This window comes from Hypanus sabinus, chromosome 30 (genome assembly GCF_030144855.1).
Source record: "Hypanus sabinus isolate sHypSab1 chromosome 30, sHypSab1.hap1, whole genome shotgun sequence".
In the NCBI taxonomy this organism is placed as follows: domain Eukaryota; kingdom Metazoa; phylum Chordata; class Chondrichthyes; order Myliobatiformes; family Dasyatidae; genus Hypanus; species Hypanus sabinus.
The window spans coordinates 1,889,001-1,901,748 of record NC_082735.1 but is presented as its reverse complement, the minus strand read 5'-3'; the positions used below and the strand labels follow the sequence as shown (position 1 = coordinate 1,901,748).

The 12,748-nt window shown below is 41.8% G+C and overlaps 1 protein-coding gene across 1 annotated transcript in view; it reads left to right on the top strand.

Annotated features, from left to right (window-relative positions):
* Positions 1–12,748, top strand: part of LOC132383377 (adhesion G protein-coupled receptor B2-like) — a 1,046,509-nt gene that overhangs the window by 320,402 nt on the left and 713,359 nt on the right. Inside the window, exon 7 of the mRNA XM_059954264.1 lies at positions 8,117–8,218. Coding sequence (XP_059810247.1) covers positions 8,117–8,218 — 102 coding nt within the window. The remainder of the gene's footprint in view (positions 1–8,116; positions 8,219–12,748) is intronic.

Here is a 12,748-nt window from a genome sequence, read left to right as displayed (position 1 = left end):
CTCCTATGTGGCACCTTATCGAATGCCTTCTGAAAATCTAGGTACATAACATCTACTGGCTTACCCTCGTCTAACATCCTTGTTACACCCTCAAAAAACTCCCGTTAGGGATAAACAAAGAGGAAGAGGTGGAGAGTTTCTTAAATGCATCTATTTTAATGCTAGGAGCATTGTAAGAAAGGTGGATGAGCTTAGAGCATGAATTGATACCTGGAAATATGATGTTGTAGCTATTAGTGAAACATGGTTGCAGGAGGGGTGTGATTGACAACTAAATATTCCTGGATTTTGTTGCTTCAGGTGTGATAGAATCGGAGGGGCAAGAGGAGGAGGTGTTGCATTGCTTGTCTGAGAAAATATTACAGCAGTGCTTTGGCAGGATAGATCAGAGGGCCCATCTAGGGAGGCTATTTGGGTGGAATTGAGGAACGGAAAAGGTATAGTAACACATAGGGGTGTATTATAGACCACCTAATGGGGAGCAAGAATTGGAGGAGCAAATTTGTAAGGAGATAGCAGATATTTGTAGTAAGCACAAGGTTGTGATTGTGGGAGATTTTAATTTTCCACACATAGACTGGGATCCCATTCTTTAAAAGGGCTGGATGGTTTGGAATTTGTAAAATACGTGTAGGATAGTTTTTTGCAGCAGTACATAGAGCAGGGGCAGTGTTGGATCTCCTGTTAGGGAATGAGATAGGTCAGGTGACGGAGGTATGTGTTGGGGAACACTTCAGGTCCAGTGGTCACAATACCATTAGTTTCAATATAATTATGGAGAAGGATAGGTCTGGACCCAAGGTTGAGATTTTTGATTGGAGAAAGGCTAACATTGAGGAGATGCGAAAGGATTTAGAAGGAGAGGATTGGGACAATTTGTTTTAAGGGAAGGATATAATAGAGAAATGGAGGTCATTTAAAGGTGAAACTCTGAGGGTACAGAATCTTTCTTCCTGTTAGGTTGAAAGGAAAGGTCTAAAGTTTGAGAGAGCCAATATTTTCAAGGGATATTGGAAACTTGGTTAGGAAAAAGAGAGATATCTACAATAAATATAGGCAGCATGGAGTAAATGAGGTGCTTGAGGAATATAAAGAATGTAAGAAGAATCTTAAGGAAGAAATTAGAAAAGCTAAAAGAAGATATGAGGTTGCTTTGGCAAGTAAGGTGAAAATAAATCTAAAGAGTTTCTACAGTTATATTAATAGCAAAAGGATAATGAGGCATAAAATTGGTCCCTTAGAGACTCAGAGTGGACAGCTATATGTGGAGCCGAAAGAGATGGCGGAGATTTTGAACAACTTATTTTCTTCAGTATTCACTAAGGAGAAGGATATTGAATTGTGTAAGGTAAGGGAAACAAGTAGGGAAGTTATGGAAACTATGACAATTAAAGAGGAGGAAGTACTGGCGCTTTTAAGGAATATAAAAGTGGATAAATCTCCGGATCCTAACAGGATATTCCCTAGGACCTTGAGGGAAGTTGGTGTAGAAATAGCAGGGGCTCTGACAGAGATATTTCAAATGTCATTAGAAACGGGGATGGTGCCGGAGGATTGGTGTATTGCTCATGTGGTTCCATTGTTTAAAAAGGGTTCTAAGAGTAAACCTAGCAATTATAGGCCTGTCGGTTTGACGTCAGTGTTGGGTAAATTAATGGAAAGTATTCTTAGAGATGGTATATATAATTATATAGACAGGCTCTGATTAGGAATAGTCAGCATGGATTTGTGCGTTGAAAGTCATGTTTGTCAAATCTTATTGAATTTTTTGAAGAGGTTACAAGGAAAGTTGACAAGGGTAAAGTAGTGGATGTTGTCTATATGGACTTCAGTAAGGCCTTTGACAAGGTTCCGCACGGAAGGTTAGTTAGGAAGGTTCAATCATTAGGTATTAATATTGAAGTAGTAAAATGGATTCAACAGTGGCTGGAAGGGAAATGCCAGAGAGTAGTGGTGGATAACTGTTTGTCAGGTTGGAGGCCGATGACTAGTGGTGTGCCTCAGGGATCTGTATTAGGTCCAATGTTGTTTGTCACATACATTAATGATCTGGATGATAGGGTGGTAAATTGGTTTAGTAAGTATGCAGATGATACTAAGTTAGGTGACGTTGTGGATAATGAAGTAGGTTTTCAAAGCTTGCAGAGAGATTTAGGCCAGTTAGAAGAGTGGGCTGGATGTTGGCAGATGGAGTTTAATGCTTATAAGTGTGAGGTGCTACATTTTGGTAGGAATAATCCAAATAGGACATACATGGTAAATGGTAGGGCATTGAAGAATGCGGTAGAACAGAGTGATCTAGGAATAATGGTGCATAGTTCCCTGAAGGTATAATCTCATGTGGATAGGGTGGTGAAGAATGCTTTTGGTATGCTGGCCTTTATAAATCAGAGCATTGAGTTTAGGAGTTGGGATGTAATGTTAAAACTGTACAAGGCATTGGTAAGTCCGAATTTGGAGTATTGTGTACAATTCTGGTCACCAAATTTTAGGAAGGATATCAACAAAATAGAGAAAGTACAGAGAAGATTTACTAGAATGTTACCTGGGTTTCAGCACCTGAGTTACAGGGAAAGGCTGAACAAGTTAGGTCTTTATTCTTTGGAGCATAGAAGGTTGAGGGGGAACTTGATAGATGTATTTAAAATTATGAGGGGGATAGATAGAGTTGACGTGGATAGGCTTTTTCCATTGAGAGTTGGGGAGATTCAAACAAGAGGACTTGATTTGAGAGTTGGGGGCAAAAGTTTAAGCGTAACACTAGTATGGACGGAAAATTGGCTGATTGGCAGGAGGCAAACAATAGGAATAAAGGGAGCCTTTTCTGATTGGCTGCCAGCAACTAATGGTATTTTGCAGGGGTCAGTTTTTACGTTGTATGTCAATAATTTTTGATGGTAGAATTGAATGTTCTGTGGCCAAGTTTGTGGATGATACAAAGATAGGTGGAGAGGCAGATAAAGCTAAGTGAACAAGGTGACTGCAGAAGGACTTGGTCAGGGTAGAACAATGGGCAGAATGGTGGCATATGGAATACAGTCAGGAAATATATGGTCATGCACTTTTGTGGCAGGAATATAACCATATAACCATACAGGTATGAACTATTTTCTAAAAAGGGATAAAATTCAAAAACCCGAGCTGCAAAGGGGTTGGAGGTCCTCATGCAGCACTCCCAAACAATTAATGTGCAGGTTGAGTTGGTGGCGAGAAACGCAAATACAATGTCAGCATTGATAGAAGCTTAGAAAACCTACAGCACAATACAGGCCCTTTGGCCCACAAAGTTGTTCCAAACATGTCCCTACCTTAGAAATTACTAGACTTCAACCATAGCCCTCTATTTTTCTAAGCTCCATGTACCTATCCAAAAGTCTCTTAAAAGACTCTATCATATCTGCCTCCACCACTGTTGCCGGCAGTCCATTACACGCACTCACCACTCTCTGAGTAAAAAACTTACCCCTGACATCTCCTCTGTACCTACTCCCCAGCACCTTAAACCTGTGTCCTCTTGTGGCAAACACTTCAGCCCTGGGAAAAAGTCTCTGACTATCCACACGATCAATGCCTCTCATCATCTTATACGCCTTTATCAGGTCACCTCTCATCCTCCGTTGCTCCAGGGAAAAAAGGCTGACTTCACTCAACCTGTTTTCATAAGGTATGCTCCCCAATCCAGGCAACATCCTTGTAAATCTCCTCTGCAAGCTTTCTATGGCTTCCACATTCTTCCTGTAGTGAGGCAAACAGAACTGAGTACAGTACTCCAAGTGGGGTCTGACCAGGGTCCTATATAGATGCAACATTACCTTTGAGTTCCTAAATTCAATTCCATGATTAATGAAGGCCAATGCGCAGTAAGCCTTCTTAACCACAGAGTCGACCTGCACAGCTGCTTTGAGCCACTTATGGACTTGGACCCTAAGATCCCTCTGATCCTCCACACTGCCAAGAGTCTTACCATTAATACTATATTCTGCCAACATATTTGACCTACCAAAATTAACCACTTCACACCTATCTGGGTTGAACTCCATCTGCCACTTCTCAGCCCAGTTTTGCATCCTATCAATGTCCCGCTTAAACCTCTGACAGCACTCCACACCATCCACAACACCCCCACCATTTGTGTCATCAGCAAATTTACTAACCCATCCCTCCACTTCCTCATACAGGTCATTTATAAAAATCACGATGAGTAGGGGTCCCAGAATAGATTCCTGAGGCACACCACCAGTCAACAACATCCATGCAGAATATGACCCATCTACAACCACTCTTTGCCTTCTGTGGGCAAGCCTGTTCTGGATCCACAAAGCAATGTCCCCTTGGATCCCATGCCTCTTTACTTTCTCAATAGCCTTTCATGGGGTACCTTATCAAACACCTTGCTGAAATCCAAAAACACTACATCTACTGCTCTTCCTTCACCAGTGTGGTTAGTTACATCCTCAAAAAATTCAATCAGGCTCGTAAGGCTGGACCTGCCCTTGACAAAGCCATGCTGACTACTCCTAATCATATTATACCTCTCCAAATGTTCATAAATCCTGCCTTTCAGGATCTTCTCCATCAACTGACCAACCACTGAAGTAAGAATCACTGGTCTATAATTTCCTGGGCTATCTCTACTCCCTTTCTTGAATGAAGGAACAATATCCGCAAACCTCCAATCCTCCAGAACCTCTCCCATCCCCATTGATGATTCAAAGATCATTACCAGAGGCTCAGCAACCTCCTCCCTCACCTCTCACAGTAGCCTGGGGTACATCTCATCCGGACCTGGTGACTTATCCAACTTGATGCTTTCCAAAAGCTCCAGCACATCTTCTTTCTTAATATCTACATGCACAAGTTTTTATGTCTGCTGCAAGTCATCACTACAATCACTAAGATCCTTTTCCATAGTGAATACTGAAGTAAAGTATTCATTTAGTACCTCTGCTATTTCCTCCATTTCCATACACACTTTCCCACTGTCACACTTGATAGGTCCGATTGTTTCACGTCATATCCTCTTGCTCTTCACGAACTTGTAGAATGCCTTGGGGTTTTCCTTAATCCTGCCTGTCAAGACCCCTTCTGGCTCTCTGAATTTCCTTTTTAAGATCCTTCCTGTTAGCCTTATAATCTTCTAGATCCCTAACATTACCTAAATCTCTGAACCTTTTCTCAGCTTTTCTTTTCTTCTTGACTAGGTTTATTACAGCCTTTGTACACCACAGTTCCTGTGCCCTACCATAATTTCCCTGTCTCATTGGAATGTACCTATGCAGAACTTCACTCAAATATCCCCTGAATATTTGGCACATTTCTTCCGTACTTTTCCCTGAGAACATCTGTTCACAAATTAAGCTTCCAATTTCTTCCCTGATAGCCTCATAATTCCCCTTACTCCAGTCAAATGGTTTTCTAACTTGTCTGTTCTTATGTTTCTCCAATGTCATTGTAAAGGAATAGAATTATGATCACTACCTCCAAAATGCTCTCCCACTCTGAGACCTGACACCTGACCAGGTTTATTTCCATTCCACACACTCACCACTCTCTGAGTAAAAACTTACCCCTGACATCTCCTTTGTACCTATTCCCCAGCACCTTAAACCTGTGTCCTCCTGTGGCACATTTCTTCCATACTTTTCCCTAAGAACATCTGTTTTGAATTTAAGCTTCCAATTTCCTGTCTGATAGCCTCATTATTCCCCTTACTCCAATTAAATGCTTTTCCAACTCTGTTCCTATCTCTCTCCAATGCTATTGTAAAGGAGATAGAATTATGATCACTATCTTCAAAATGCTCTGTGAGATCTGACACCCAACCAGGTTCATTTCCCAATGCCAAATCAAGTACAGTCTCTCCTCTTGTAGGCTTCTCTACATTTTGTGGCAAGAAACCTTCCTGAATACACCTAACAAGCTCCACCCCATCTAAACCCCTTGCTGTAGGGAGATGCCAAATGGGAAATTAAAATCCCCCATTCTTTCAACTCTGTTATTATTACACCTCCAGGATCTGGTTCTCTATCTTCTCCTTGATATCCCTGTTACTATTGGGTGGCCTATAAAAAACACCCAGTATTGACCCCTTCCTGTTCCTAACCTCCACTCACAGGGACTCCACAGACAATTCCTTCATGACATCAACCTTTTCTGCAGCTGTGACACTGTTTGATCAAAAGTGCCACATCCCCACCGCATTTGCCTCCCTCTCTGTCCTTTCTGAAACCTAAATCCCCGCACTTGAAGTAACCATTCCTGTCCGTGAGCCATCCAAGTCACTGTAATGGCCACCACATCATAGCTCCAAGTACTGATCCACGATCTAAGCTCATTCACTTTGTTCACAATACTCCTTGCGTTAAAATAGATACATCTCAAATCGTCCGTCTGAGTGTGTCCCTTCTCTATCACCTGCCTATCCTCCCTCACACACTTTCTCCAAGCTTTCTCTATTTACGAGCTAACTTCCTCTTCCTCAGTCTTTTCAGTACGGTTCCCACCCCCCAACAATTCTAGTTTAAACTCTCCCCAGCAGCCTTAGCAAACCTCCCCGCCAGGATATTGGTCCCCCTGGGATTCAAGGGCAACCCGTCCTTTTTGTACAGGTCACACCTGACCCAAAAGAGGTCCCAATAATCCAGAAATCTGAATCCCTACCCCATGCTCCAATCCCTCAGCCACACATTTATCCTCCACCTCATCCTATTCCTATTCTCACTGTCACGTGGCACAGGTGGTAATCCTGAGATTACTACCTTTGTGGTCCTGCTTTCTTTCTTAAACAACATTAGCTATCCCCCAATCCTCCGGTACCTCAGCTGTCACAAAGAATGATTTAAGAATCTCTGCTAGAGTCCCAGCAATTTCTGCACTTGCCTCCCACAGGGTCCAAGGGAACACCTAGTCAGACCCCAGGGATTTATCCACCCTAATATGCCTTAAGACAGCAAACCTCCTCTGTAATCTGCATGGAGTCCATGACACTGCTGTTTTTGACCAACTTCTATAGACTCTGTGTCCATCTCCTGTGTAAATGCATATGCAAAAATTTAATTTAAGATCTCCCCCTATCTCTTTTGGCTCTACCCATAGATTGCCATTCTGATCTTCCAGAAGACCAAAATAGTCCCTTGCAATCTTTTTGCTCATAACAGTTCTGTAGAATCCCTTAAGAGTCTGCTGTTTTTCTGGTATGATCTACAGAAAGCTGCTCATTAGCACAATGTTGAATAACCTGGTGTTTGGCATGGTTTTGAGCACAAAGGAACACTGGGTTGAGTAAACATTCTTGAGTCTAAGCATCAGATGCAATTGAAATTTTCATGGAGGCTCAATAACCAAAGTAACTGTTAGCATCCTGTTTCTTTGCCATTAATCTAAATAGCTTTACATTGAATTTCAAGCTTTGCATCTCCACATTCTGCCAATTCTAGCATCTTGTGCAGTCCTGATTTTAATCCTTGATTGATACTTCTGACCCCCTAGATCCTAAACTATGGAAATGACCTTCCTAAAACTCTCCCTCATTTTACCTCTCCTCTCCTTTGGATCCTTACAATTCCAGCAAAAATTTGATGGCCAATTTGCCCGAAGTTTGCTCCTGTTGAGCTCTGAGAGACATTAATGTTAGAAGTATAATATATATATAAGTAAATATTATTGTGCATATTGACCCCTAACAATTGTTATTGGCAAAATGAGTAGCTAAATTCTTGTAACTGTTACCCTTGATTGTTTTAATACACATTTATTAACTTTGTTTAAACCGAAGAACATAAAAGTGGCACAGAATGCAACGGTGAATAATTGACGGATGTAAAACATCAGCTGAATTTTTGCTTAGTCTGAAGGCACACTTAGATTATTCCTTCTATTTATTAAAACTGTAAATATAACTAGGCTTATTCTACAACTGCTATCGTTCTACAAATAATTAACAAGTAGTCAGGATTGAGTAAAGACCAGAATTGCATTACCTTTCACTTTGAAATTTAATGCAGATAATAGTAAATGGATATCTCTGATAGTGAAAACTGACTGTACAAACAGAATTTTATTTTCAAATTGCTCTTCAAAAATTTTAGCTTGTCTAACTCATTTGCCTTTCCTGCAGCTCCCCATGAGATGTGTAAAGATGACTACATTCTGACAATAACCTGGAAAAGGACAGCTGCTGGAGAACTTGTTTATAACAAATGCCCTCCCAATGCTACAGGTAATAAACTTAAAATACTACATTTCCAAAAGGAAATGGTTCAGAAAGTTCTTAAACCAGTTGATTATTTTGGCACAGAAGATACAGATGTTTTGGTAAAATGAGAAAGAGGCTGGAAGATTCAGGTTAGCCATCTTTAAATGTTGTAAAATAAAAATTAAGGTTTGTTAGTTGATGACTTGAAGTGAGAATTATAATCGGAAGTTTTGTTTTAACTGTTCGTTAAGTTTGAACATGCTCTTGATTTGTTTCCTCCTCTGCCTCAGAAACCTGCTTTGAGGTATATTGCATCAGACAGAGTTTTGACCTTTGACTCAGAAATTAGTTTATTGCAAAGAAAACTGGAGCCACTTACTCTGGAAATTAAAATTCAGAGGAAAAAGTACAGCAACTTTTCACATTCTTAATTTGTCTTGAAAACAGATAATTCCAATTACAAGCATAACATAAATTTCCTTCACAACATTGTTATCACTTTGCTGACTGACTGAGGAACTACACAGTCCTCTCCATATGGCTGCCCATTGTGCTATGCCACCCTGGGCATTACAGTAGCATAGCAGTTCGTGTAACACTATTACAGCACCAGCTATATGATTAGGATTAATTCCAGATGCTGTCTATAAGGAGTTTGTACGTTTTCAATGATCACAAGCTTTATCCAGCTGCTCCAGTTTCTTTCCATAGTCTGAAGATGTATGGGTTAGGGCTAATGAACTGTTGACCTATTTTCACACTAGAGTTGTGGCTACACTTGTAGGCTGCTCAGCACAATTCTCGCTGATTTCATTCGAGGCAAATGATACAGTTCTTGTATGTTTCAATGTACATGTGCCAAACAAAATTAATCTAATTTTCAAATCAGGAAATAAAAGCAGAAAATGCTGGAATCACTCAGCATGTCAGAAACCAACAATGGAAAGAGAAGAAGTTAATATTCTGTCCATCTTGATGAATAGTTTTTGACTCTGAAAAGTTACTTTCCAGACATCTTGCCTGACCTGCTGAGTGTTTACAGCATTTTCTGTTTATATATCCGATTTCCAGAATCTGCAGTTTTAAAAAAATAAAAATATCGCTAAATCCAGCCTTTGTGAAAATACTTATTTTTGTTGCCAATTGGTTAAAGCCTTGGAGTAAGAAGATCTAAAATAATGAGCAGCAGGTCATTTGTTTTTCTTTACAGCAACAACTTACAGTTATGGCACCAAGGGCAACTTGTGTTCATAAAGTACCAATAAATTATAAAAAAAACTTTAAACTGCTTTGCAGATACAAAAACTAAAGCTTGATTAAATGGGTTGGTTTAAAAAGGCTGAAACAGAAGGGAAACAAACTGCAACGCTAATGTTTCTGGTAAAGAGAGGAGACAGATGAGAATAAAATATAGAACAGTACAACACAGTACTATGGGCCCTTCAGTTATGCCTACTTCACGATCAATCTAACCCTTCCTTCCTCCAAACCCCATAACCCTCCATTTTCCTTTCATCCCTGTTCCTATTGCATTAGTCTTTACCAACATCACTGGCAGTGGATTACAGGCACCACCACTCTCACATGAAATAGATGTCCTCTGGTACACGTCATATGCCACTGAGAAAAAAAGTGTTGGTAGTCCATTCTATTTATGCCCCTCATAATCTTATACACCTCTGTCAAGTTGCCTCCCATCCTCCATCACTCCAAAGACAAAAGCCCAAGCTTACTGAACCTTTTCTTATCAAAATCTGTTCTCTAATCCAGGCTGTATCCTGGTAATTATCTCCTTGTACCCCCTTGGACGCTTTAGAAATCTTGCATATCCTTCCTATATATGGATGCACTCATATCCATCATCATGAAGTGTTTCCAGAAGCTCGTCAGGAGGCACATCAAGACCCTGCTGCCCCCCTCAATAAACCCCCTGCAGTTTGCGTACCATCCCAACTGTTCAACAGATGATGCCATTGCCATCACCCTCCACCTGGCCCTAACCCACCTTGACAAAAAAGACATGTACTATGCTGTTCATAGACTTCAGTTCAGCATTCAACACAATCATCCCTCAGAAACTGATTGGAAAGTTGAGCCTACTGGGCCTGATCACCTCCTTCTGCAACTGGATTCTAGACTTCCTGACCTCAGTCAGTCCGGATCGGACAAGTGAGTCACGTAGGGAGCGATCCCTGCAGAAAGCCGAGAGTGGGGGTGAGGGAAAGATGTGGCTGGTAGTGGGATCCCACAGGAGGTGGCGGAAGTTGCGGAGGATTATACGTTGGATTCCTACGTGACTCCCTTGTCCATTCATCCCCCCCATCACTCCCCACCGACCTCCCTCCAGGCACTCATCCCTGCAAACAGAAGAAGTGCTACACCTGCCCCCACACTTCTTCCCTCACCACCATCCTAGGCCCCAGACAGCCCTTTCAGGTGAGACACCACTTCACCTGCGAGTCAGCTGGGGTGATATACTGTATCCAGTGCTCCCGATGTGGCCATTTATACATTGGGGAGACCCACCACAGACTGGGAGACCGTTTCGCTGAACACCAGCGCTCAGTCCTCCAGCAGTGGCGGGATCTCCCTGTGGCCACACACTTCAATTCCACAGACCACTCCCACTCCGACATGTCTGTCCATGACCTCCTCTACCGTCAAGATGAGGCCACACGCAGGTCGATGGAACAATATCTTATCTCCCGCCTAGGTAGCCTCCTAACTGTCGGCATGAACATCCAACTCACAGACCTCTGTTGATACCCCTACCCCCCCCCCCACCTTACCCCATCCCTATCTATAATTTTAGTCTGGTTCTCTTTCTCTCGCTTTTCCCTCCTCACTACAATCTCTCCCCAACCCTACCTTTCTTTCTCTTTTATTTCTCATAATTCTCCACCTTCCCCCTAGCCCATTTCCCTCCAGCCTATCACTTCCCAGCTCTCTACTTCATCCCTCCCCCCACTTCTTATCCCCCCTCGACCATCCCATGTTATTTCACTCCTGATGAAGGGTTTCGGCCCGAAACGTCGTCACTACCTCCTCCCATAGATGCTGTCTGGCCTGCTGAGTTCTGCCAGCATTTTGTGTTCTTTATTTATTTCCAGCATCTGCAGATTCACTTGTGTTGCCTTTGAAAACAAAAGAGATGGTTGTTGACTTCAGGAGGGCACATGGTGACCACTCTCTGCTGAACATCAACAGCACCTCAGTAGAAATCGTTAAGACCACCAAATTTCTTGGTGTTCACCTGGTGGAGAATCTCACCTGGTCCCTCAACACTAGCTCCATAGCAAAGAAAGCCCAGCAGTGTCTCTACTTGCTGCAAAGGCTGAGTAAAGACCATCTCCCACCCCCATCCTCATCACATTTTACAAGTGTTGTATTGAGAGCATCCTGAGCAGCTGCATCACTGCCTGGCACCATCTCGGATCGCAAGACCCTGCAGCGGATTGTGAGGTCAGCTGAGAGGATCATCGAGGTCTCTAATCCCACCATTACAGACATTTACACTACACACTGCATCTGCAAAGCAAACAGCATTATGAAGGACCTCTCACAACCCTCATACAAACTCCTCTCCCTCCTGCCTTCTGGGAAAAGGTACCAAAGCATTCAGGCTCTCACGACCAGACTATGTAACAGTTTCTTCCCCCAAGCCATCAGGCTCCTCAATACCCAGAGCCTGGACTGACACCAACTTACTGTCCTCTACTGTGCCTATTGTCTTGTTTACTATTTATTGTAATGCCTGCACTGTTTTGTGTGTTTTATGCAGTCCTGGGTAGGTCTGTAGTCTAGTGTAGTTTTTTCTGTGTTGTTTTTACGTAGTTCAGTGTAGTTTTTGTACTGTTTCATGTAGCACCATGGTCCTGAAAAACATTGTCTCGTTTTTACTGTGTATGGTACCAGAAGTTATGGTCAAAATGACAATAAAAGTGACTTAACTTAAAATGTCAAGTATATATTAAAGCAGGTACAAAAGACTTTAAGATCAGTTGAAAACAGGGCAAACAAATGGGGTATCAGGATTTCTGCTTCTGAGTCCAAATATATGATTTTTGGCTTTACAAGAAAGATCCCTGATTGTGAATTGTGTCTATATGATTCTCCATTAGAAAGAGTCAATTTATTCAAGTTTTTAGGCCTCTGATTTGATGAAAGATTTACTTGGAGGGGTCATATAGATAAAAAAAATTGGAAAGTGTGAGGAAGTTTTAAATGTTATGAGAAGTATTGCTGGATCTGACTGGGAGCAGGGTGGGAAACTATGTACTTAATATATCTAGCTATGATTAGATCAGTAATTGATTATGGTTGTATTTCTTATGGTTCCACTGCTATGGCAGTGCTTGTAAAATTAGACAATGTGCAGTCCAAAGCACTGAGACTCTGTTATGGAGCATTCGGAACAACATCAGTCCTGCATTATGTGTGGAGATGGGAGAAGTGCCTCCACATTTAAGACGAGTTAAGTTGGGCCTGCAGTATTGGGTGAAACTAAATGGCTTCAATCACAGCTATCCATCAAAATGTCTTTTGCAGAAGACG